Here is a 25,439-nt window from a genome sequence, read left to right on the forward strand (position 1 = left end):
ATTGAATTGTGTAAGGTAAGGGAAACAAGTAGGGAAGTTATGGGAACTATGACAATTAAAGAGGAGTTAGTACTGGCACTTTTAAGGAATATAAAAGTGGATAAATCTCCAGGTCCTGACAGGATATTCTTTAGGACCTTGAGGGAAGTTAGTGTAGAAATAGCAGGGGCTCTGACAGAAATATTCCAAATGTCATTAGAAATGGGGATGGTGCTGGAGGATTGGCATATTGCTCATGTAGTTACATTGTTTAAAAAGCATTCTAAGAGTAAACGTAGCAATTATAGGCTTGTCAGTTTGACATCAGTGGTGGGTAACTTAATGGAAAATATTCTTAGAGATGGTATATATAATTATCTGGATAGATAGGGTCTGATTAGGAACAGTCAACATGGATTTGTGCGTGGAAGGTCATGTTTGACAAATCTTATTGAATTTTTTGAAGAGGTTACGAGGAAAGTTGACGAGGGTAAAGCAGTGGATGTTGTCTATATGGACTTCAGTAAGGCCTTTGACAAGGTTCTGCACAGAAAGTTAGTTAGGAAGGTTCAATCGTTAGGTATTAATATTGAAGTAGTAAAATGGATTCAACAGTGGCTGGATGGGAGATGCCAGAGAGTAGTGGTGGATAACTGTTTGTCAGGTTTGAGGCCGGTGACTTGTGGTGTACCTCAGGGATCTGTACTGGGTCCAATGTTGTTTGTCATATACATTAATGATCTGGATGATGGGGTGGGAAATTGGATTAGTAAGTATGCAGATGATACTAGGATAGGTAGCATTGTGGATAATGAAGTAGGTTTTCAAAGCTTGCAGAGAGATTTAGACCAGTTAGAAGAGTGGGCTGAGTGATGGCAGATGGAGTTTAATGCTGATAAGTATGAGGTGCTACATTTTGGTAGGACTAATCCAAATAGGACATTCATGGTAAATGGTAGAGCACCGAAGAATGCAGTAGAACAGAGTGATCTAGGAATAATGGTGCATAGTTCCCTGAAGGTATAATCTCATGTGGATAGGGTGATGAAGAAAGCTTTTGGTATGCTGGCCTTTATAAATCAGAGCATTGAGTACAGGAGTTGGGATGTAATGTTGAAATTGTACAAGGCATTGGTGAGGCCAAATTTGGAGTTTTGTGTACAGTTCTGGTCACCAAATTATAGGAAAGATGTCAACAAAATAGAGAGAGTACAGAGAAGATTTACCAGAATGTTACCTGGGTTTCAGCACCTAAGTTACAGAGAAAGGTTGAACAAGTTAGGTCTTTATTCTTTGGAGCATAGAAGGTTGAGGGGGGACTTGATAGAGGTATTTAAAATTGAGGGGGATAGATAGAGTTGATGTGGATAGGCTTTTTCCTTTGAGAGTAGAGGAGATTCAAACAAGAGGACATAAGTTGAGAGTTAGAGGGCAAATGTTTAGGTGTAACACAAGGGAGAATTTCTTTACTTGAGAGTGGTAGCTGTGTGGAACGAGTTTCCAGTAGAAGTGGTAGAGACAGGTTCGGTATTGTCATTTAAAGTAAAATTGGATAGGTATATGGACAGGAAAGGAATGGAAGGTAATGGGCTGAGTGCAAGTCGGTGGGACTAGGTGAGAGTAAGCGTTCGGCACAGGCTAGAAGGGCCGAGATGGCCTGTTTCTGTGCTGTAATTGTTATATGGTAATCAAAGTAGGGATTAATCTGCCTGATTGGGATGTATGTGATGAGTTGGAGACATGACAACTGTTGCTTATACTGTTGAAGTTGGAAATCTAAGCTGGTCTGGCTGGAGTGGAGAGAGAGTATCATTAACAAGTATTCAACTCTCTCTCTCAGAAACCCTGTCACCTGCTGAACCTTGGGGCTGCACCCCACAGTCATTTTCTTTGTCCTCTCCATAACTCCTTTCTGTCGTGAACAGTGAGAGACCGCCATTCTTTTACCAGTTCTGATGAAGGGCCATTGGTACTGAATGTTAACTGTTCCCCAGTCCAAGTTCTGTATTGTGTGTGGGGTGGGGGGGGGGAACAAGTATACCGAAAACGTGAGGACAGGAGTTTCAGTGAAGGAACTGCAGGACTAACCTTGTGCGGTAATCCAGACAAGCCTGGACATGTCGCTTTTCAGCTGGTTGAAACCCAGTGACCTTTCCTCCACAGATATGATCTCAAATGCAGGAAACAAATTCTGGAGAGAGATGGAGACCAAATATTGTAAGTTCACTGCTTCCTCCTTCAAAAGAAATAGAAGCAGAATTAGACCATTCAGCCCATCACCTCTGCTCTCCCCTCAAGGCTTTGGTTGAAAATGCCTGCCTGACAGTCAGCTCCCATGAGCCAACATTGGGTGTTGAGTGACCCATTGGGTCGTAAAGCACATCAACCACCTCTTCGGCTCATTAATTACACAGACCATCGAGCAACAATTCGCATTAATATTCTACTCCATCTGGCATGGAAGCACACGAGGTGTAAATAACTTCCCCTGCTTAAATAAACAATTATTTTGATCATCATAGTTTGAAAACCTTCCCTTTCTCTGTTAGTACCCTTTCTTCCCTTTCTCTGCTAGTACACAGCTCAAACCGCCACCACTCAACATAGATTTATTGTAAGACCATAACACATGGGAGCTGATTTAGGCCATTTTGCCCACTGAGTCTGCTCCGACGTTCCATCACAGCCGAATTATTATCCCTCTCAACTCCATTCTCCTATCTTCTTTCCGTAATCATTGGCACCCTGACTAATCAAGAACCTATCAATCACCACTTCAGACATACTGAAGGCCTCCACAACTGTCTGTGGCAATGAATTCCACAGATTCACCACTCTCTGGCTGAAGTTATCTCAGTTCTAAATGGATGTTCTGGAGCTTGAAACTCTCATCCAGCATAGGCTGAAGAACTGTAGGTGCAGTGCGCTCTCTTCTGAGGCCAATCCCAATCTGTCAACTGGAACACCAAAGTAACACACAAAATGCAGGAGGAACTCAGCAGGCCAGGCAGCAGCTATAGAGAGAGTCCACATTTCAGTCCCAGACTCTTCATCAGGACTGGAAAGGAAGGGGGAAGACGCCAGAATAAAAAGGCAGGAGGGAGGGGAAGGTGATGGGTGATGCCAGGTGGGTGGGAAAGGTTAAGGGCTGGAGAGGAAAGAGTCTGCTAGCACAGGAGGGGACCTGGGGGAAGTGACAGGCAGATGAGCTCCTCCGCAAGAATAATTTTCACTCAACACCATACTCATTGAAATCCATTTGTGGGATCTTGCTGTGGATAAATGGAAAACAGGCGAGCTCTGCATTAGGGGAGAGGGGTTGCATTCCTAGAAAATGGTCCAGAATACAAACCAGTATCATTTCCATGTTTCAAGAAACACAAACTGCAGAGGAGTGTCCCCTCCCCCGCTCAAACAAATTCCATGAACACCAAGTCTTTTCTCAAATGTTTGTGTAGCGATATATGAACACGGTCGCCTGTACCCACTCCTTTCAGGTGCAACTGTGACTGTATTTGAAGTAAATCACTAACTTTTGGACTGATCCAAAATCAAATACAACAATGGCAGTCCATCATTCTGCTAAGTTTAGCCCAATTTTGCTCTTCTTAATTCTCATCTTACAGGAGCATAGAATAGATTTAACAATAATGGCCAACAGAGCTGATCTCCCACACCCCCCCCCCCCCACATTTTTCTCCCCGCATCTTAGCAACCTCCAAAACAGGGTGAGGAACCTACTTGCAGATCCACCGTCTGGGGTTTGGAGTAGACTTGGCTCTCTCCTTGTTCGAACTGGTGCTCCAGGCGAAGGAGGATGGACTCAGAGTCCCACTGAGCCAGGGTGAGGAGGTGGATGCTGTGTGGAAGTTCCCCCTTCAGCGCTGAGTACTGTAAACGTCAGGAAAACAAGATCCTTGTGAAGTTAGAGAACAAGACTAAGATTATTGTATTGCAGAAGGAAGTACAGCACAGAAACTGGCCTTTCAGTCAGACTGAAGTTGACGCTCGGTGTGAGCCCTTTTCCATCTCTCTCACCCCCTTCAGTGTTACCCATTCTTTTCTCCAAGTTTCCCTTAAACACATCTGTGGTATTCCCCTTAACATTTCCTCAGTAGGTTACCCTGGCATGGGAGTAGCTTCGTCATTTCCGCTCCTTTCTTCATTAAAATGATTGGACGGAGGGACATTAGGGGCAAGTTTTTTTTTAAATAGTGTGATGTGTGGAGATCACTGCTGGTAGAAGCAGATGCATTAGGGACATCTAAGAAACTCTTAGACAGGCACATGATAGAAAAATGGTGGCTATGTGGGAGGGAAAGATTAGATTGATCTTAGAGTAGGTTAAAAGGTCAGCAAAACATCGTAGGGTGAAAAGGGACTTGTATTTTGCTGTAACGTTCTCTGGCTAAAAGATTTTCCTCCAGTTCCCAGCTGGATTTATCACTGGAAGTTCCTGATTTATTTATTTACCAAGACACAGCATGGAATAGGCTCAGCAAGCTCTTGATTAACCCCAGCGTAATCTTGAGACAGTTCACAAAGATCACTTAGCCAAGCTCTTGATTTAACCCCAGCTAAATCATGACAGTTCACAAAGACCACTTATCCAAGCTCCTGATTTAACCCCAGCGTAATCATGACAGTTTACAAAGACCAATTAACCTACCAACAGGTACATCTTTAGAAAATGGGAGAAAACCTAAAAGGTCTTTAATCCAAAACATTAACTTACTGTCCCTATAGATGGTGCCCAATTATACATGGATAGATAGGAAAGTAAGTTGTGAGAAGAATACCAAAGAGATAAAAAACAAAGATCAAGAACCTAGTCAATGTGGGGAAAGTGCAACATTATCAACTTAGTAGAGAAAAATAATATTTAGATGACTGGAGGTCAATGAATGCTGCTCCTGGTACAAATAGTGTGGAAAAAGTTTCAGTATGGCTATAGATGAGGATAGGTATGGTCCTCCCAGGAGAGTTTTAAATTGGAGTAGGGCAAATTATGAGGGCATCAGGTAGGAACTAAGAAGAGTTAATTGGGAGCACCTTTTCTCTGGCAAGTCCACATCAGACATGTGGAGGGTGGATCAATTGCACAGAGTACAGGAAAGGCATGCGACACACACAAAGTACTGGAGGAACTCAGAGGCCAGGCAGCATCTACAGAAGAGAGTAAGGTCAATGTTTTGGGTCAAATACCTTCATTAAGACTGGAGAAAGAAGGTGTTTGGGGAGGTAAAAGTACAAGGTCATAGGTGATGGGTGAATGCAGGAGAGGGGGAGGGAAGAGCTGGGAAGTTGAGTGGTGAAAGAGAAAGGGGAGGTGATGGGCAGGTAAGGAGCTAAGATGAAAGATGGGAATGTGGAATGGTGAAGGGGGGGTAATTACTGGAAGTTCAGGAATGTTTATTCCTGTTAAAAGGAAGGATGGGGGTGGAAAGAGAACCTTGGGTGTCCAGAGAGGTGACAGAAACATAGAAAACCTACAGCACAATTCAGGCCCTTCAGCCCACAAAGTTGTGCTGAACATGTCCCTACCTCAGAAATTACTAGGCTTACCTACAGCCCTCTATTTTTCTGAGCCCCGCGTACCTATCTAAAAGTCTTCCAAAAGACCCTATCGTATCCGCCTCCACCACTGTTGCCTGCAGCCCATTCCACACACTCAGCACTCTCCGAGTAAAAAAAACTTATGCCTGACATCTCCTCTGTACCTACTCCCCAGCACCTTAAACCTGTGTCCTCTTGTGGCAACCATTTCCGCCCTGGGAAAAAGCCTCTGACTATCCACATGATCAATGCCTCTCATCATCTTATACACCTCTATCAGGTCTGAACTTAAGTCAAGAAGAAAAAGGAAAAGTATATAAAGTTTCAGAAGTTAGGACCAAATGACACATGTGACAATTATAAAGGAGTCATCAAAGAACTCAAGGAGGGATTATTTTTTGAGGGTTTTTTGATTTTTTTTAAAGCTGGTACAGCATAACATTGTGGGCCAAAGGGCCTGGGCTGTACTGTTCTGTGTTTCATGTAAGTGGGGTTGGTCAGTCAGTACCTTAAGCTCACGATGTTCATCGAGTACTATCCACACTAATCCCATTTACCAACACTTGGCCCATGCCACAGTGAATGAACTCGCTCGATGCTTGCAGTCTTTATTGTAAAAGGAATGGAGTACAGAAGTGGGGACAAATAGACATGCTTACACCAGGAGTAGCAGGTGCAGCACTGGCCGGTTTACTTCAGGGAGGGTCTACTGGCCTCTCTATTTCAGAGACCGTCCAGAGAAGAAAGATAACCACAAGAGATTATGCAGATGCTGTTCAATGGACATGATATCAATGTATGAAAGCAAAGGTAGTATAAGTGGCAGAGAAGTTTTATACTTAACAGTAAGTGTATCTGCAAACACCTTGGATGTTCCCTCTTCTGTTTCATATCGGGCAGAATATACAAGGGCCTGTACCACCAGGCTCAAAGACACCTTCTATTCTGCCGTATCAGACTTTTGAATGGACCTCTGGTACAAAGAGGTGGACAACTGACCTCACAGTCCATCTTGTTATGATCCTGAACTTCACTTGACCTGTAGCTGTACGTTCTCCCTGTGGGTTTCCTCGTCATTGTAGATTGTCCTGTGATTAGGCTAGAATGGGGGGGAGGGGAAGGGTTGCTGGGCGGCCTGACTTGAAGGGCTGGAAAGGCCGGTTCCTTGCTGTATCTCAATAAATAATAAACCAGCCAACATCAGCCACCCTCCAAAAAACTGCAGAGTTGTGAACACAGCTCAGGATAGCACTGGAACCAACCTCCCCTCCGTGGAATGTCTAACCCTCTCGTTACCTCAGTAAAGCAGCCAGCACAATCAAAGACCCCACCCACCCCGGACACTCTCTCCTTGGCAATCAGATACAAAAGCCTGAAAACATTTATACCACCAGGCTCAAATACAGCTCCTATTCAGCTGTTGTCAGACTCTTGAATAGATCTCTTGTATGATAAGGTGGAATCTTGGCCTCACAATCTAACTCGTTATAATCCTGCACCTCATCATTTGCCTGCACTGCACTTTCCAGCTTTTGCACTTTATTCTGCCTTATTGTTTTACCTCATTCTGCCTTAATTCACTACATGACGATGTGAACAGCGTGCAAGACATGCTTTCCACTGCCTGACAGTAATAATAAAGCAATGTTACTACTGGCCGTTCTGGAACAAGCTCCTAGCTGTTGCAAGTTGCAGCTTACCTGCTTAATGGGAGCCCGATGATCGTTGTAGGGAACTGCTGAGCCCACGCTCATGACTGCCAGAGGGGCCATGTACTCTGCCTCAGCTTTCAGCCGGTGGAGTTCTGGAGAGTCATCGACAGTATCAAGGTAGACAAAGTACTTCCCGCGCACGACCAGACCCTTCCCGTCGTAACCAGGCTCCGTCAGTGGCTCGCCCACCCCTCTATGATCATCCCACAGCAGCCTCCGATGAACCTGTTGGCAGATTGTACACAGTTTCAGTATAACAAGCTGTTTGGCCAATTAACGGCACCCCGTCTGGACTAATCTCAGCTCCCAGCCTTTACAAACAAAATACGGCGGCGGCAGAGTGGCACCGACAGAGCTGTTGCCTCACCGCCACAGTGATCCGGGTTCGATCCTGATATCGGGTACTGTCTCTGCAGAGTTTGCAGTGTCCCCGTCACTGCGCGGGTGTCGGTTTCCTGCACGTTTCCATTTAGTCCCCGATCCCTAGCTCAAGTTGGTTGGTAGTTTAACTTGTAAATTGTTTGGTGTTGCGGTGTTCGCTGAGCTTGGCAATTAGCTTGCGGATGTTTCATCAGCAGTCGAGGTGACATACTGAGTGAGCGGCTGTTGGTGTTTCTCTCTGGGAGCATTCATGTTTATATCAGCCCCCGTTCACTTGCCTCCATCCTGACTGGCTACCCCTTCAGATGACCTTTGAATTCTATTGGCTTGCATTTCTTTGGCTCTTAGTGTTAGTAGGTGGCATATATTTTGTTTGTTTACGTAGTTATTGGAGAAGAATCACACTTCTAATAAAAAAAATTCTCGTGCCTGCTTCATGTTTGTCTGCATCAGAACCTCCACAGTGTCCCAGTTAAAGTGGTGTCCTTCTCGGTCTTCACGTACAGAGATCAGTGACAGTACATCACGTCTCTGTACTGCCAGTTTGTGTTTCCGTACACAAGATGAGAGTTTCACGTCCTGTCTGGACGACTCTGCAGTTTCCACAGGTGATCGTGTACACCGCAGATGAACGGAGCTCTATATAAAGCACACACTCCCAGAGAGAAACACCAACAACTGCCCGCTGAGGAGGTCACCTCGACTGTCTGCGAACTAATTGCCAAGCTCGGTGAATGCCACAACATCAAATACCTCAACCCGAGTTACTAATATTCATCACCTGTAAATTGTTTCTGTTCTGAAGGGAGGGGTAGAATAAGGGTAGGTGAGGGAATAAGCTACAGGAAAAATGAGTGGGGCACTGGTTCACGTCTCCTATTTGTCACAGAGATATACTGCATGCAAAAGGCCTTTCGGCCCACTGAGCCCATGCTGACCATCAACCTCCATTTACATGAATCCTACATTCACTGCATAGTTTAATACCTCCTCCCCCTCCCCCACCCATTCTCATCACCTTCCCCACATTCCAGCACACATCCACACAATTTATAGTCACCAATACCCTACCTTTTGAAGGATGTGGGAACCTAGAGGAAACCCATGGAGATAGTGCAAACTCCACACCAGGTGTCTGGTGTGGGGAGGCAGTGGCTCTACAGACTTTCTACATTCAGGACTTTCTACACTTAAAAATCACCCTTCTCTGCTCCAATGTGCAGCTTGGCTGATCTTCCCTCACGGAGACCGCTCCAGCCCTTGAAACTATCTCAGATCTTTGCACCCTCTCTGCTGCCTTCTCTGTAACATGACCAGGTCTGACACGGTGTCACACTGTACTGGTTAGCACAGGGTTTCACTTACTGCCATGGAACACACTGTCCCACACTAGAAGTGCTGGAGGAACTTGGGGGCTCTAGCTGCTTTCCACAGGGATCGCTCCCCTATGCAACTCCTTTCTCCATTCGTCCCTCCCCACTCATCTCCCTCCTGGCACTTAACCTTCAAGCTGAATAAGTGCCACACCTGCCCCTACAGCTCCTCCCTCACCACCATGCAGGGCCCCAAACTACACCTGTGAGCCTGTTGGGGTCATCTATACCTAGTGCTCCCGGGTGTGGCCTTCTGTGAGACCCGACGTAGATTGGGAAACCGCCCTGCTGGAGCAGAACGAAGCAAAGGTGCTCAAAAAACTCGATTTCCTGGTGGCCACCCAGTTCAATTCTACTTCCCATTCCCATTCTGACATGCCAGTCCATGGCCTGATGTACTCTCATGATGAAACCACACAAAGGTTGGAGGAGCAACACCTTATTATACTCTGCCTAGGTAGCCTCCAACCTGATGGCATGAACATTGTTTTCTTCCAACTTTTGCTAATTGCAAACCTCCCCCCCCCCCCCCCATCATTCCCCATTCTTGTTTCCCTGTCACACTGTCTGCTCACTGGCCCATCACCTCCCTCTGGTGCTCCTCCCCTTCCTTTTCTTCCAAGGTCCTCTGTCCTCTCTGATCAGATTCCCTCTTGTCCGGCCCTTTATCTCTTTACCAGTCAACTTTCCAGCTCTTTACTTCACCCGTCTCCCAGTTTCACCTATCTCCTGCCACCTTGTACTTCTTCCAACGCCCCCCCACCCCCTTATTCTGACTTCCAGTCCTGAAGAAGGGTCTCGGCCCAAAATGTCAACTGTTTATTCCCATCCACAGGTGCTGCCTGACCTGCTGAGCTTCCCCAGCACATTGTGTGTGTTGCTGTAGATACCCAGCATTTGCAACACCTCTTGCATCTGAGGAAGGGAACAGACAGTCTGGTGCCACCCAACCCAAAAGACAGACTGCCTAACTCCCTCCATGGACGCTACCTGACCTGCTGAGTGCTCTGCATGTCCCTCAGATGAGGCCCATTCTGAGAGCTGCAAACACCTCTTATAGCAGAGTAGGAATTCTGTTCACTGTCAAGCACTTCACTGCCCTGTCTCCTTGCCTGGGATGTAAGAAGGTCTTTACCATGAGCTCCAACGAACCATCGGTAATGCTGCTCCCTCCTTGTGATCGGTCAGTCAGCACAGTCAGCTGGATTTTGCCATCCTGAAACAGCAGCACAGATGTTAGTCGATCTCTGGCTTTCCGCAGGGTAAATTTCACTCCCTCCTCCCGTCCAGGCTGGTACTCAAGGTCTCAGCGCTGAGCAGACATCACAGAGTGAGAGTTGGCTCCGTTGCCCTGGTCGTGCCTTAGTCAACACAGACTGCCCACTGGTGCACGGTCCAGGGTGAACGGTTGTGCTCCAGTGATTTGTGAGAGGTGGCTGTGTTTAATGGAAAATCTAATCACGGCAGATGGAGAGTGAAATAGTTAAATCTAGTATTGGTAATGGTGATCACACAACTGCAGGAAATGACTAGTGTACTAAAGGGGATCTACCATTCCAACCCAGATCAGCATTTCAGTCAGTGGCCACTTGATGGGGCACACCTGCTCCTCAAAGCAAATACCTAATCATGGGGCAGCATAAAAGCACGCAGACACAGTCAAGAGGTCCAGTTGTTGTTCAGACCAAACATCAGAATGAGGAAGAACTTTGACAGTAGATTAATTGTTGGTGCCAGATGGGGTGGTTCGAGTATCTCAGAAACTGCTGATCTGCTGGGATTTTCACTCACAACAGTCTCTCAAGTTCCAGAGAACGGTGTGAAAAGCAAAACAAAAACATTCAGTGAGCGGCAGTTCTGTGGGCGAAGAGGGAGAGGGAGAAAGAGAGACCAGAGGATAACACAGGCAGAGTGGTTCAGGCTGGAAGGGAGGTGACAGTAACTCAAACAACCATGTTACAACAGTGCCCTGAATGCACAACATATGAAATGGATGGGCTACAGCAGCAGATCATGGTCACAGAGTGGCCATTTTATTAGGTGCTGGAGGTGGAATACCTAATAAAGTGACCGCTGAGTGTAAGTCAGTGTTAGCGCATTGTTAAAGTGTCAGTGACCTGGGTTCAACTCCATTGCTGTCTGTAAGGAGTCTGTACTTTCTGTCTGTGACTGTGTGGTGTCCAGGGACGTACAGGTTAGTCACACGGGTGTAACTGGGCAGTGCAGGCTCATTGAGAGCCTGTTACCGTGCTGCATCAAGTAATGGAGTGAAGAGTCTGTGCTTAACACAGCCACACGATCCTCCTCCCCGTGGCAATGGCCATCCCCCCAATAAAGGACTTGGCTTTAAGTTCAAGTTCATTGTCAGAGACTAACTCAAGGTATAAACACTGGGAAAATTAGCTTTTTGCTGCAGCAGCGCCTCACACGAATTCATTGTCACAGACGGCTGTGGAAGCCGAGTCATTGGGTCTATTTAAAGTAGAGGTTGGTACTTCCTTGGTTAGTCAGGGCATCGAAGGTTACAGGGAGAAGTTAGGAGAATGGGGTTGAGAGGGTTAATAAATCTGCCATGGTCGAATGGCAGAGCAGACTCGATGGGCTGAATGGCCCAATTCTGCTCCTATGGTCTGGCATTACAAGCTTCATAAAGTTAACGAACTGAAATTAATAAATTATACACTACTTACTCTACATAATAAAAATAAACATCAGTGCAAGAAGCTTGTCTCTGTGGTGTAATCAATGAGCTCGTTCAGCTGTTAACAGAAAGGTTGGTGGTTCGAGCCCACCCCAGGACGCTGCTGGTCACTTTACAGTATCAGCAACCCCGGTTCAATTCCAGCTACTGAGTGAGGAGTTTGTACATTCTCCCCGTGACCGCATGGGTTTCGTCCAGGTGCTCCGCTTTCCTCCCACAGTCCGAAGGAGTACAGGTGGGTAAGTGAATAGGTCAGTGTAAATTGCCCCGTGATTAGGGTAGGGTTAAATCAGGGGTTGCTGCCCTAAATGCCACCAGCGTAACAAACTAAATCAGGGGATGCTGGGCGGTGGAGTTCGAAGGGCCGGGAGGGACTACTCTTATCAATAAAATAAATAAATTTGTTACTGCTGTCACCGTGGCTGCACGTTTCATCTTTAAAAGGGCAGAGCAGAATACGTTATCGTTCCTGAGAGCTGTCTGCAAAATGTCACCACTCTCCAGAGGTGCATTTGAATGGTGGTATTAAAGGGACAAAACCTTCACCCCAGCTGGAGGATACGAAGCTACCTAAAATGAACCGAGGCTTACCTGTACATAGATACGGCTATTTACAGGATAGTAGTTCCCAGACACTGGCTCACTTTGATTTAATGGCCACGTCAGTCGATAGTCTCTCCTTGAAGGCAAAAGAGTTATCATAGAACTCAGTCCAGATCATGAAGCATCTCCTATCACTCCACCCGTAACGAGTGACCATTTAGAGTCAGAATAATACAGGCCCTTCAGCCCAACTAAGCAATGCCGGCCAAGGACACCATCTAAGCTTGATCCCAATTCATCCTGTATCCCTCGGAAGTTTTCCAATCCGTGTACGTATCCAAATGCCCTTTAACTGCTGCTTGTGTTCCGGCATCAACTGCTTCTTCCGGCACCTCATTCCAAATCCATACCACTCTCCACATGAAGCTGCCTCTTGCATCCCTTTTAAAAATTTGCCCTTTAACCTTGAACCTCTGTCCTCCAGTGTTTGTTCCATTTCCCTGGGAAAAAGACTCTGTGCATTCACCCTGTCTATGGCCCTCATGATTTTTGTTTACATCTCTGTAATTCTGCTACAGGAGCAGAATTAGACCATTTGGCCCATTGAACCTGCTCCACCATTTCATCAAGGCTGATCCATTTTCCCTTTCAACCCCAATCTCCTGCCTTCTCCACATATCCCTTCTTGCCCTGACCAATCAAGAACCTATCAACCTCTGCCTTAAATATACCCAATTACTTGCTTCGACAGCCACTTGTTGCAACAAATTCCACAGATTCACCATTCTCTGGATAAAGAAATTCCTCATCTTTATTCTAAATGCACACCCTCTATTCTGAGGCTGTGTCCTCTGGTCTTAGACTCCCCCAACATCGCAAAACATCTCATCCACCATAAGGTCTCATCTTCCCGACCTCTGTAACTCAGGCCCTCGAGCCCTTGTAAATCTTCTTGACATTGTTTCTTGGCCATGTGTTGTAACAAACTGCGGGGCCACAGGCAGGTTCAAAGCAGAGCCTTTGTCGAGCACAGTACAGCGGAGATTTCACCGTCTGACTGCAGTGACGGAACACACAACGGCCAGCTGCAGAGCAGCCACAGCCGAGGGAGCAATCCCCCAAGAGGCGACAAGCCCATCTTCTCCCCTCCTGAACAGCAAGCCTTTATGAAACGGGAACAGGAAGGTCGACAGGGTAAAGCAAGTGTTCGGTGTCTTGGCTTTCATGAATTGGGGGACTGGGTTGAAGAGCCGCAAGGTAATGTTGCAGCTGTATAAAACCCTGGCCAGCTGCAATGTTGTGTTCAGTTCTGTCTGCCTCATTGTAGGGATGATGTGGAAGTAATGAACTGGAGTGGTACTAACATTCTTGCAGGGAAGTTTGCTAGTGCTTCTTGGGAGGGTGGTTTAAACTAAATTTGCAGGGGGCAGGGATCCAGAATGTGAGAGAGGATAGCGAGAGGAAGAATAAAGGACAGGTGGGGACTACACGGTTCCGGAATATTAACTGTGTAGTAGGGAAAGGTGAGGCGGAACAAGTGATAAGGAGGACACATGTACAGAGGGATGGTCTGACAGAACATGGAGTTAAATGTGTTGAAAGAATAAGGAAATTTAGGAAGGACAATGAAATTCAAGGGGCACATAGCCCGATGGGAGTTCGGGGAGCTGGGTTAAGCACAATAGGCAGCGATTCAAACAGAGAGAGGAGAAATGGGCTAAAAATTCTATATCTGAATGCACGAAGTGTCAGAAATAAGGCGGATGAGCTTGAAGCCCAGGTGCGAATGGGTAACTATGATGTTGTTGGCATAACGGAGACATGGCTGCAGGGAGATCAGACCTGGGAAATGAATGTACAAGGGTATACGTGCTATTGTAGGGACAGAAATGTGGGCAGAGGGGGTGGGGTGGCCCTGTTGGTGAGGAATGAGATTCAGTCCTTTGCAAGGGGGGACATAGGGTCAGGAGAAGTAGAGTCTGTGTGGATAGAACTGAGGAACAGTAAGGGCAAAAGGACCCAAATGGGTGTTATCTACAGGCCCTCAAACAGTAGCATGGATATTGGGTGCAAGTTGAATAGGGAGTTAACATTGGCATGTGGCAAAGGTAATGTCGCAGTAGTTATGGGGGATTTCAACATGCAAGTGAACTGGGAGAATCAGGTTGGTGCTGGACCCCAGGATAGGGAGTTTGTAGAGTGCCTTCGGGATGCATTCTTGGAACAACTTGTACGAGAGCCGACCAGGGACAAGATTATTCTGGATTTAGTGTTATGTAATGAACAGGATTTGATAAGCGATCTCGCAGTAAAGGAGCCATTAGGAGGTAGTGATCACAATATGATAAGCTTTTATCTGCAATTTGAGAAGGATAAGGGCAGATCGGAGGTGACAGTGTTGCAGTTGAACAGGGGAAACTATGGAGCCATGAGGGAGGAGCTGGCCAAAGTTAACTAGACGGATACCCTAGCAGAAAAGACAGTGGAACATCAATGGCAGGTATTCTTGGGAATAATGCACAAGGTGAAAATCAGTTCATCCCCTAGAGAAGGAAGGATTCAAAGGGGGGAAAGGGGCCACAGTGGTTGACAAAGGAAGTCAGAGATTGCATAGCATTAAAAAAAATACGGGGAGAAAAAATGAGGTACGAACGCAAGCTAGCTGGGAACATAAAGGAAGATAGCAAAAGCTTTTTTAGGTATGTGAAGAGAAAGAAGATAGTTAAGAACAATGTTGGGCCTTTGAAGAATGAATTGGGTGAAATTGTTATGGGAAACAGAGAAATGGCAGAAGAATTTAATGAGTACTTTAGATCTGTTTTCACTAAGGAAGACACAAGCAATCTCCCAGATGTATGGATGGGCCAAGGACATAGGGTAACAGAGGAAATGAAACAGATTGACATTCGGAAGGAAACGGTGATGAGAAGACTGATGGGACTGAAGGCTGACAAATCCCCAGGTCCAGATGGTCTGCATCCTAGGGTACTAAAGGAGGTGGCCCTGGAAATTCTGGATGCATTGGTAATCATTTTCCAATGTTCCTTAGATTCAGGATCAGTTCCTGAGGATTGGAGAATGGCTAATGTTATCCCACTTTTTAAGAAAGGAGGGAGGGAGAGAACAGAGAACTATCGACCTGTCAGCCTGACATCGGTGGTGGAAAAGATGCTAGACTCCATTATTAAGGATGAAATAGTGGCATATCTAGATAGCAGTGATAGGATTGGGCCGAGCCAGCATGGATTTACCAAGGGTAAATCATGCTTGACTAATCTGTTGGAGTTTTTCGAGGATGTAACCAGTAAGTTAGACGGGGGAGATCCAGTGGATGTAGTGTACCTCGATTTTCGAAAGGCATTTGATAAGGTCCCACATAGGAGATTGGTGGATAAAATCAAGGCATCGGGGGGAAAGACATTGACATGGATAGAAAACTGGTTGGCAGATAGAAAGCAAAGAGTAGCGGTGAATGGGTGTTTCTCGGAATGGCAGGTGGTGACTAGTGGGATGCCACAGGGCTCGGTATTGGGACCACAGCTGTCTACCATTTACGTTAACGATTTGGATGAAGGCATAGAAAATAACATCAGCAAACATCAGCTGATGATACTAAGTGTGACATGAGATGAGGATGTTAGGAGAATTCAGGGTGACTTGGATAGGCTGGGTGCGTGGGCAGATACTTGGCAGATAACGTTTAATGTGAATAAGTGTGAGGTTATCCACTTTGGGAGTAAGAACAGGAAGGCAGATTATTATCTGAACAGTGTAGAATTGGGTAAGGGAGAAATACAAAGAGATCTCGGAGTCCTTGTTCATCAGTCACTGAAGGTGAATGAGCAAGTACAGCAGGCAGTGAAGAAGGCTAATGGAATGTTGGCCTTTATTACAAAGGGAATTGAGTACAAGAGCAAGGAAATCCTCTTGCATTTGTACAGAGCCCTGGTGAGACCACACCTGGAGTATTGCGTACAGTTTTGGTCTCCAGGGTTAAGGAAGGACAACCTGGCTGTAGAGGAAGTGCGGTGTAGATTCACGAGGTTAATTCCTGGGATGTCTGGACTGTCTTACACAGAGAGGTTAGAGAGACTGGGCTTGTACACGCTGGAATTAAGGAGATTGAGAGGGGATCTGATTGAAACATATAAGATTATTAAGGGATTGGACAAGATAGAGGCAGGAAATATGTTCCAGATGCTGGGAGAGTCCAGTACCAGAGGGCATGGTTTGAGAATAAGGGGTAGGTCATTTAGGACAGAGTTAAGGAAAAACTTCTCCCAGAGAGTTGTGGGGGTCTGGAATGCACTGCCTCGGAAGGTAGTGGAGGCCAATTCTCTGGATGCTTTCAAGAAGGAGCTAGATAGGTATCTTATGGATAGGGGAATCAAGGGATATGGGGACAAGACAGGAACCGGGTATTGATAGTAGATTATCAGTCATGATCTCAAAATGGCGGTGTACTTCTGCACCTATTATCTATTGTCTTTACAGAGGGTTGTTACCTGGACTAGAGGGCATGTCTTATGTGGGAAGGTTGTTCTCATTAAAGCAAAGAAGGATGAAAGGTGACGTGATAGAGATATTCAAGATGATAAGAGGCAAAGATTGAGTTGATGGCCAGAGATGTTTCCTCAAGATGGAAATGGCTGATACAGGATGATTGGAGGAAAGTATGGGGGGGGGGGGGGTGGTGACAGAGGTAATTTTTTGTTTAACGTGGAGCGTGGTGGGTGCATGGATCACCCTGCTGGGGGCAGTGGCAGAGGCAGACACATTAGAGATATTTAAGCAACAGTTAGGTAGGCACATGGATGATAGAAAATTGGAGGGTTATGTAGGAAGGAAGGGTTAGATTGATCTTAAGAGTAGGTTAACAGGTAGGCCGAAGGGCCTGTACTGTGCTGTGGTGTTCTGTGAAACTGCTGAAAAATAACTCAGCAGCTCAAGAGAGAGAAATGGTTAACATTTCATTAGGATCAGGCAAAGTTAGAAAAGAAGGTTTAAGCTGCAGAGAAAGTGGCACAGAAGAGAGAACCAAGGGAAATTCTGGTAACAGGGCTCGGCTCTCCCACTCTATTCTCTGAAGCGTCAAGATTATTCATCGCCAGTTTACAAATAGGATTCTCAATTGATGTTTTACCTTCGTTTGAGGATTTCTCTCCCGTTGGAATCGGTGTAGAAAGTTCCGCCTGTTTTTAAGGGTGTGTCAAAACGGCTGATGACTTCTTTGCCAATCAGATCACTAAAAGCAAGGAGTAATTCATTTAGTTCACACAAAATGCTGGAAAACCTCAGCGGGTCAGGAAGCATATAAACAGTTGACATTTTGCAAGGATCATTGGGGACCCAAGTCACCCCAACTACAATCTATTCCAGCTGCTACCATGCAGGAAACGGTACCGCAGCCTAAAAGCCAGGACCAACAGGCTCTGGGACAGCTTCCTCCACCAGGCCATCAGACTGATGAATTCATACTGACGCAATTGTATTTCTATGTTATATTGACTATCCTGTTGTACATAATATTTATTATAAATTACTATAACTGCACATTTAGACGATGTAACGTGAAGACTCTTACTCATGTATATGAAGGATGTAAGTTATGAAGTCAATTTGATTCAGCAGGGTCGGAAAGGAAGGGGAAAGAAGCCAGTGTAAGGTGGGGGAGGGGAAGGGGTACACACTGGTAGGTTAGGGAAGGTGGGTGGGTGAGGGATGAAGTGTGAAGCTGGCAGGGGATATGTGGAAGAGAGGCACAGAATCTCGTGTTAAAAAATGGTACATTTAATTTCCTGTTTTTCCTTCTGATCCCACCAGGGGGTTCAGTGAGATTTCTTTGAACTGAGACTATCAAAATGTCCAATGGTGCTTTAAAAGTAGGAAGACTAGTGTTTCAGGATGGTTGTTCCTATAATCCTTTTGTGCATGTACTCTTATTAGCTCAGTACGAATTGGAGCAAAACACTGTCTCAAAGTCCAGCACACCGACTGTGTGTCCACTCATTCCCTCTCTCCTTGACCCCGGGTGCTCTGTCCATTCTCCCAGTGACCCCACATCTCCCTCTGTGGAGCCAGCGTGCCTTTAGATAGGAACCCATGGTACTCACTTTATGGGAATCGGTCCAACGGTCCATTCTAGTTCCAGAAACTTCTGATTTCTGTACAGCCTGACTACTTGTGAGCACCACGAGGAGAAGTTCTGGTAAACCTCCTGAAACAGCTCTGTCTGTGAAATGGACGGATGAAGAGGAATACTTTAATCTGGTCCCCCATCTCCCCACCCGGCTGGACTATGTGTGGATTCACACTGTGTCACTGAGGTGCTGGCTACTTAAATCATTGTTTACTATTAATCCTTTAAACCCAAGGAATGGAATAAAGTACTCAGCACATCCCTCAGAGTGAGAGAAGGGGAAATTATCCAGTCTGTGATGACATGACCCACTGCCGCTGATCTCGGTACGTGGAGACAGAGAAGGACACTGCTTTAACTGGGGCACGGCAGAGGTTCTGGCGCAGACAAACACGAAGCAGGCACGAGGTTTTTTTTAGCAGCCTGATTCTCCTCTAATAACTCTGTAAACAAACATGTTGAAATAGGCATCATCTACAAACCCTCTAAGAGCCAAAGAAATGGGAGCCAATAGAATTCAAAGGTCAACTGAAGGGGTAGCCAATCACATCTGTAAGCTAATTGCCAAGCTTGGCAAGCACCATAATATTAAACACCTCCACCTGAGCCACCAATATTCGCCACCATCCTAAAGTCTGTATTAATTCTCCAGATCAGCACAGGAGGTGCTGGCCCTTGCATGGCGTATCAGTCCCTATCTGCTGTCTCTCAGGTGGACGCAAATGATCCCACAGCAATCTAGTTTTACAGAGAGACCTATATACTATGGAAACAGACCCAACTCAACTTTTTAACTTGGGAAGATCAAAGGGAGTGTACACCGTTAATAGCAGAAACCTTAAATGTGTTGAAGTATTGTGGGAACTTGGGGTATTCAAGAAGGGAGAGAGGTAGGAGAAAGGAGATTATAGGCCAGTTTTGAGGTGCTTGGAGGCACATGATAAAATAAGCCACAGTCAGCATGGTTTCCTCAAAGGAAAACCTTGCCTGGCAAATCTGTTCAAATTCTTTGAACAAATGTCAAGCAGGATAGACAAAAGAGAATGATAGATGTTGTGTACTTGGATTTTCAGAAGGTCCTTGACAAGGTGCCACACATGAGGCTGCTTAACAAGCTACGACCCCATGGTATTACAGGAAAGATTCTAGCATGGATAAAGCAGCGGCTGATTGGCAGGAGGCAAAGAGTGGGAATGAAGGGAGCCTTTTCTGGGTGGCTGCCGGTGACTAGTGGTGTTCCACAGGGGTCTGAGTTGGGACCGATTCCTTTCAAGTTTATATCAAATATCTGGATGATGGAATTGGTGGCTTTATTTCAAAGTTTGTGGTCAATACAAAGATGGGTGGAGAGGCAGGTAGTTTTGAGGAAGTAGAGGCACTACAGAAAGTTTTTATAGGAAAAGTATTGTTGACGTTTCGGGCCGAGACACTTCATCAGGACGAAGGGTCTCAGCCTGAAACATTGACAGCACTTCTCCCTATAGATGCTGCCTGACCTGCTGTGTTCCACCAGCATTTTGTGTGTGTTGTTTGATTTTCCAGCATCTGCAGATTTCCTCGTGTTTGCACAGAAAGTTTTAGACAGATTAGGAAAATGGACAAAGAAACGGCAAATGGAATATAGTTGTGGGAAGTGTACGGTCATGCACTTTAGTATAAGAAATGAAAGACAGACAGACATGCTTTATTGATCCCGAGGGAAAAGGGTTGACTGTTTTCTGAATGGAAAAATCTGAGACATAAAGGGACTTGGGAGTCGTCGTGCAGAACCCCCTAAAGGTTAGTTTACATTTATATTTATATTTTCGTTTATATTTATCATTATTATTGTTATGAGCAGAGAGACAACATCTGCCGGAAGTAAATTCCTTGTATGTGTACAGGTACTTGGCGATTAAAGTCTGATTCTGATTCTGACAAGTTGAATCGGTGGTGAGGAAGGTCAAATGTGATGTTGGTGTTTATTTCAAGATGACTGAAATATAAAAGCAAGGATGTAATGTTGAGACTTTATAAAGCACTGGTGAGGCCTCAATTGGAGTACTGTGAGCAGGTTTGGGCCCCTGATCTTAGAAAGGATGTGCTGACACTGGAGAGGGTTCAAAGAGGTTCATGAAAATGATTCCAGGATTGAACGGCTTGTCATTTGAAGTGCATTTGATGGCTGTGGGCCTGCACTCGTTGAATTTCAGAAGAATGAGGGGTTACCTCACTGAAACCTATCGAATGTTGAAAGGCCTCGATACAGTGGATGTCGAGAGGATGTTCCCTATGGTGGGGGAGCCTCAGAATAGAGGGTATCCTTTCAGAACAGAGTTGAGGAAGAATTTCTTTAGCCAGAGACTGGTGAATCTGTGGAATTCATTGCTACAGGCGGCTGAGGAGGCCCAGTCATTGGGTGTATTTAAGGCAGAGGTTAATAGATTCTTGATTGGTCAGGGCATGAAGGGATACAGGAGAAGGCAGGAGATTGGGGCTGAGGAAAATGGATCATCCAAGATGAAATGGTGGAGCAGACTTGATGGACCAAATGGCCTAATTCAACACCTACATCTTATGGTATTATAGCTCTCGAAAAGTGTTTCTACAGATTGATGGAGTGGTAGAGGCGCGTATAACATGACTGCCTTTATTAGTCAACGAATTGAGTTCATGACCCAGCATGTTGTAGGTTTATAACTGTCTGGTTCGGCAACATCTGGAGTACTGCATTCAATTCGGGCTCCCCACCTCCCCCTCCCACTGAGAAAAGGATGTGAAGGGCTTTGGGGAGGGTGAAGAAGAGGGTTACTGAGAGGGCACGTGCTGTGGGGGAGAGCTTGGACAGATCTGGGTTGTATTCTGGAAGGTGAGGGGAGATCTTGTTTATAGTATTATGAGAGTAGACAGCCCATACTTTTCCCCCAGGTCCAAATGTCTAATGACGAAGCACATGCATTTCAGATAGGAGGAGTAAGCTTTTATTAAGATCAGAGAGAGGAGGGTGCCTGGAACCAGGGTCGGTGGTGGAGGCAAGTACAATAGATGCATTTAAGAGGCTGTTAGGGGCAGTGGGCTTGTGAATGTGCCAAGAATGCAGGGGTATGGACATCGTGTGCCAGGAGGGATTAATTTAGTTGGGCGGTTAACTGGTAGTTTAATTGGGTTATTGTGGACTGAAGGGCTTGTTTCTGTGCTGGACTGTTTCACGAATGCCTGTGCTGGACAATTTGCTGACCCAAGCTAGTCCCATTTTATAAGGAGAGCAGTAGGCTTTACCCAACGTAAGGGCCAGTATCTTTCCCTCAAATGCCACCACTGAAAATCAATTATATTGCCTACTGTGGCATTGCACTGTCTGCACATCATTTCCCATCGCCCTCATACAGCACAGCCCCAACCCTGGTCAAACCTTTGACATGGCAACGTTCTCCATTCAGCACCTGCCTTGCTGCTCTCCCTTATAACACGCACGCCAGCGCCTGGACCGTACCTGCACGGTGTACGTGCTCACATTCTTCGACATCATTGATGGTTCTTCTTGGTAGGGCCGGAAAATGTAGGCACCCGAGGCCTGTTTGCTCTCCCTGTTGCCTGTACTGGCATGGTACCTGTCCGAAACACAAAGTACAGGGTCAACAGATAAAATGCTTCAAAACTGGAATTCAAATACTGTCATCCTAAGCATAGTTACTTCCACTGGTGGTTCCCACTGCGCACACCCAATCCCCTCTCACCAGCCTATCAATCAGTTCCTTTCCCCTTCTCCACCGTCTGCCCACCCCACCTCTCTGTTTTTCCTCTCCCTTGCTTTCCCAGCATCACCTGCAGTCCTTTGTTGTCTCCACCTATCACTTCCCAGTCTCTCTCACCATCTCCAACCCCTCCTCCCCTACCTGGCTCCATTTTCCAATCACACTCTCCTCACCTGGATCCACCTATCACTTCCCAGTCTCTCTCACCATCTCCAACCCCTCCTCCCCTACCTGGCTCCATTTTCCAATCACACTCTCCTCACCTGGATCCACCTATCACTTCCCAGTCTCTCTCACCATCTCCAACCCCTCCTCCCCTACCTGGCTCCATTTTCCAATCACACTCTCCTCACCTGGATCCACCTATCACTTCCCAGTCTCTCTCACCATCTCCAACCCCTCCTCCCCTACCTGGCTCCATTTTCCAATCACACTCTCCTCACCTGGATCCACTCATCACTTCCCAGACTCTCTCACCATCTCCAACCCCTCCTCCCCTAACTGGCTCCATTTTCCAATCACACTCTCCTCACCTGGATCCACTCATCACTTGCCAGATCTTGCTTCCTTCCCCTTTCCACTGGCCATCTCCTCCTACTCTTATTTTGCCACCACTCTTGATGAAGGTCTCGACCCAAAACCCCAACTATCCGTCTGCCTCCACAGATGAAGCCCACCCTGCTGAGTTCTTCCAGTTTGTTTTATTTACTTCAGATTCCAGCATCTAAATCTCCTGCTCCTCATCTCTGTAGCCTGCCCCAAAATACTGGCGTTCCACAGTCTACAGACCACTGACTATCCTGAATTTAATAGAGGTTCCCAAAATCTTTATGCCATTAACTGAGGGTCTGTGAATCCCTTAGAAGTTTGCGCAGATTTGGCATGTCATCTAAAGCTTGGAAAGCTTCCACTATATACGTGTGGAAGCACCACTTCCCAAGAACAGAGAAGTCCACATGGCCCAATCCATCACAGGAAAAAACCTCAGCGTCTCCGAGCACACCTATAAGGAAGGCTGCCTCAAGAAAGCGTAACTTCACTAACCTTAACTCTGAACTGATTATGGACTGTCCGCGCAATCTCGCTGTCTCTCTATTCTCAATTTGTCCGTCAGTTTGCTGAGGTGCTGGTTCAGAGGAATCTATTGTTAACTCATACGGAGGGAGAGTTCCCTGCACGAGGTTAACAGACTTAATTGACACAGAGCGAGAAAGTAAGCTTAATACAGAGGGTGAGAACTCCCTGCATGAGGTCACTTACCAGTAGAAATTTTGTGTAACGGGCAGAGAAAGATTCTTGTGCAAATTCTCAATTGCACTGATCAGACCAGTGTTCTTGTCGAATAACACTCGGACGTACTGCGTGAGGAGGAAAGAAAAGCAACATTTACAATCTCTGTCACAGTGCTATTCTGTCCAGGTGACGGGGACAGGGTTTAACAGATGGGTACCGTTGGTACCGTGAAGCCAAGAGGCGTGGGTTACCAGAACTGAAAAGAACCAGGTCCCGGAGTGCAGAAAAAGATGAGGGCAGGTAGGTGCAGACGAGGGTGCCGAGATGCAGCAGGCGATTTGCAAGCAGTGTGGGTCAGAGGAAAACCCGATCCACTCTTTTGTTGCCCGGTCCTCAGGGCTCTCTCAGTAAGGAAGACCTAATACACCCAGAGGGGGACGGCACGGAGCAGGTGACCAGAAAGTCACCCCAGGGAACTCAGAAAAGCCCATCTCACATTAAGCACCCAAAGATGATACAGGACACAGGACATAGAACACTACAGCACGGTACAGGCCCTGCTGCTGACCTTCGAACCCACTCCAAGACCATCCAACTCCTCCCTCCTCCATTTTCTATCCTCCATCATCTCAGACCCCAACGAGTCTGCCTCTACCTGCTCCCCTGGCAGGCCTTTCCACTCACCACCGTGTAAAAAAAACCCTCTGACATCCCCCCACATCCCTCCAATCGCCTTAAAATTATGCCCTCTGGAATTAACCATTCCCACCCTCACGCTGTGCACTCCATCAATGCCTCTTATCATCTTATACAGCTCTATCAAGTCACTTCTCACCCTCCTTCACTCCAAAGAGAAAAGTCCCATCTCACTCAACCTGTGAGGAGATTTCTTTCGTACTGAGTCACAAAGGCACCGAGAGCAGTTTCAATAAAACAAAGTGCATTTGGGGAAAAATTGGAACAGTGACGATAATTTATTGTAGCAAGATTCATGTTAACCCTCCGGGTCAAGGAACTGTTCCAAGAACCAATCTCCACCCCCCCACTGTCCAGAAAACTTCAACCCCTGCATCAGCAGCTCAGTGAACACCCCTTCACCCCCAACACGTCCCCAAGGGAAGACGCTACTTACCTCATTTTTAATAAACAGGGCATTCCTTTCCTCACCCTGAAGCTTGCTTGGTGATCGGACCAGTCTGCGAAACGTGAACTTCTCCGGCTTCCTGGACACACTGTAAGTTGCAAACCCTAAAGCCGGAAGCCAGGCCTCAAACACCAGCTCATTCACCGCGTAGCCCCGGTCCTTTCGCAACGCCTTTGTGAAAGCTGACACAGCCACAACCTGGTGGGGAGGGAGGGGTGGGAACATAGGAAGGAGGGGTAGGAGGAACAGGAAGGGTGGGAATGGAGGAGGGTGGGGCGGGAGGGTTGGGAATGTTGGGGGATTTGATACACACACAAAACAGAAAAATTGTAACCAACTTTCTACATCATTGATATTCTAATTTTCTGATACAATGCCCCAGCAGGTCCATGCTAAAAGCAGGAGTTATCCAATAGCAAGTTTGATACATTACCGGCAAACAAGGCTGATCACAAGGCCAAGAATTTCTCAGTAATCACTTCAGAGTTGCATTACCTGGTTCTGCACTGAGCTGCCTTCTGGGTCAGAGACTACATAGCTTGAGCCGTTGACGGGTAGTCGCACGTTTGTTCTCACTGCTCTGGCCAAAGGATTGTACAGAGTGACTGTGAACTGGTGAGAGAGAATGGTTAGCAATGAATCTTCCATACAAAGCAGCCCCTCACTTTCCAATTCCCACTTACCCTCAGCAACTTAATGGAAAATACTGCGAACATGCACACCAGATTTGTCATCGCTGTCGTCTCAGAAGCTTCACTGATCTCTAATCCATCAAACTCTTTACCCAGCCACCAATCCGGGATAAGCAAGCGTCAGCTGCTTTCCCAGCACATCCCCTGGTGTGTTAGACGTTAACGCAAAAGGCACATTTCACTCTTAAGTTTCGACGTAGATGCGATGAATTAATCTGCATCTGAATCTACCACCTTCCTTTCCCATCACAA

At 46.3% G+C, this 25,439-nt stretch overlaps 1 protein-coding gene across 1 annotated transcript in view; it reads right to left on the bottom strand.

Moving 5' to 3' along the window:
- Window positions 1–25,439, bottom strand: part of man2b1 (mannosidase, alpha, class 2B, member 1) — a 68,998-nt gene that overhangs the window by 6,290 nt on the left and 37,269 nt on the right. The window contains exons 13-23 of the mRNA XM_059992335.1: window positions 24,991–25,107; window positions 24,484–24,693; window positions 23,379–23,476; window positions 21,857–21,974; window positions 18,359–18,477; window positions 17,389–17,490; window positions 12,294–12,381; window positions 10,137–10,217; window positions 7,236–7,472; window positions 3,721–3,870; window positions 2,068–2,170 (exon numbers count right to left, since the gene is read on the bottom strand). Coding sequence (XP_059848318.1) covers window positions 2,068–2,170; window positions 3,721–3,870; window positions 7,236–7,472; window positions 10,137–10,217; window positions 12,294–12,381; window positions 17,389–17,490; window positions 18,359–18,477; window positions 21,857–21,974; window positions 23,379–23,476; window positions 24,484–24,693; window positions 24,991–25,107 — 1,423 coding nt within the window. The remainder of the gene's footprint in view (window positions 1–2,067; window positions 2,171–3,720; window positions 3,871–7,235; window positions 7,473–10,136; window positions 10,218–12,293; window positions 12,382–17,388; window positions 17,491–18,358; window positions 18,478–21,856; window positions 21,975–23,378; window positions 23,477–24,483; window positions 24,694–24,990; window positions 25,108–25,439) is intronic.

This window comes from Hypanus sabinus, chromosome 16 (genome assembly GCF_030144855.1).
Source record: "Hypanus sabinus isolate sHypSab1 chromosome 16, sHypSab1.hap1, whole genome shotgun sequence".
NCBI classification, from domain to species: domain Eukaryota; kingdom Metazoa; phylum Chordata; class Chondrichthyes; order Myliobatiformes; family Dasyatidae; genus Hypanus; species Hypanus sabinus.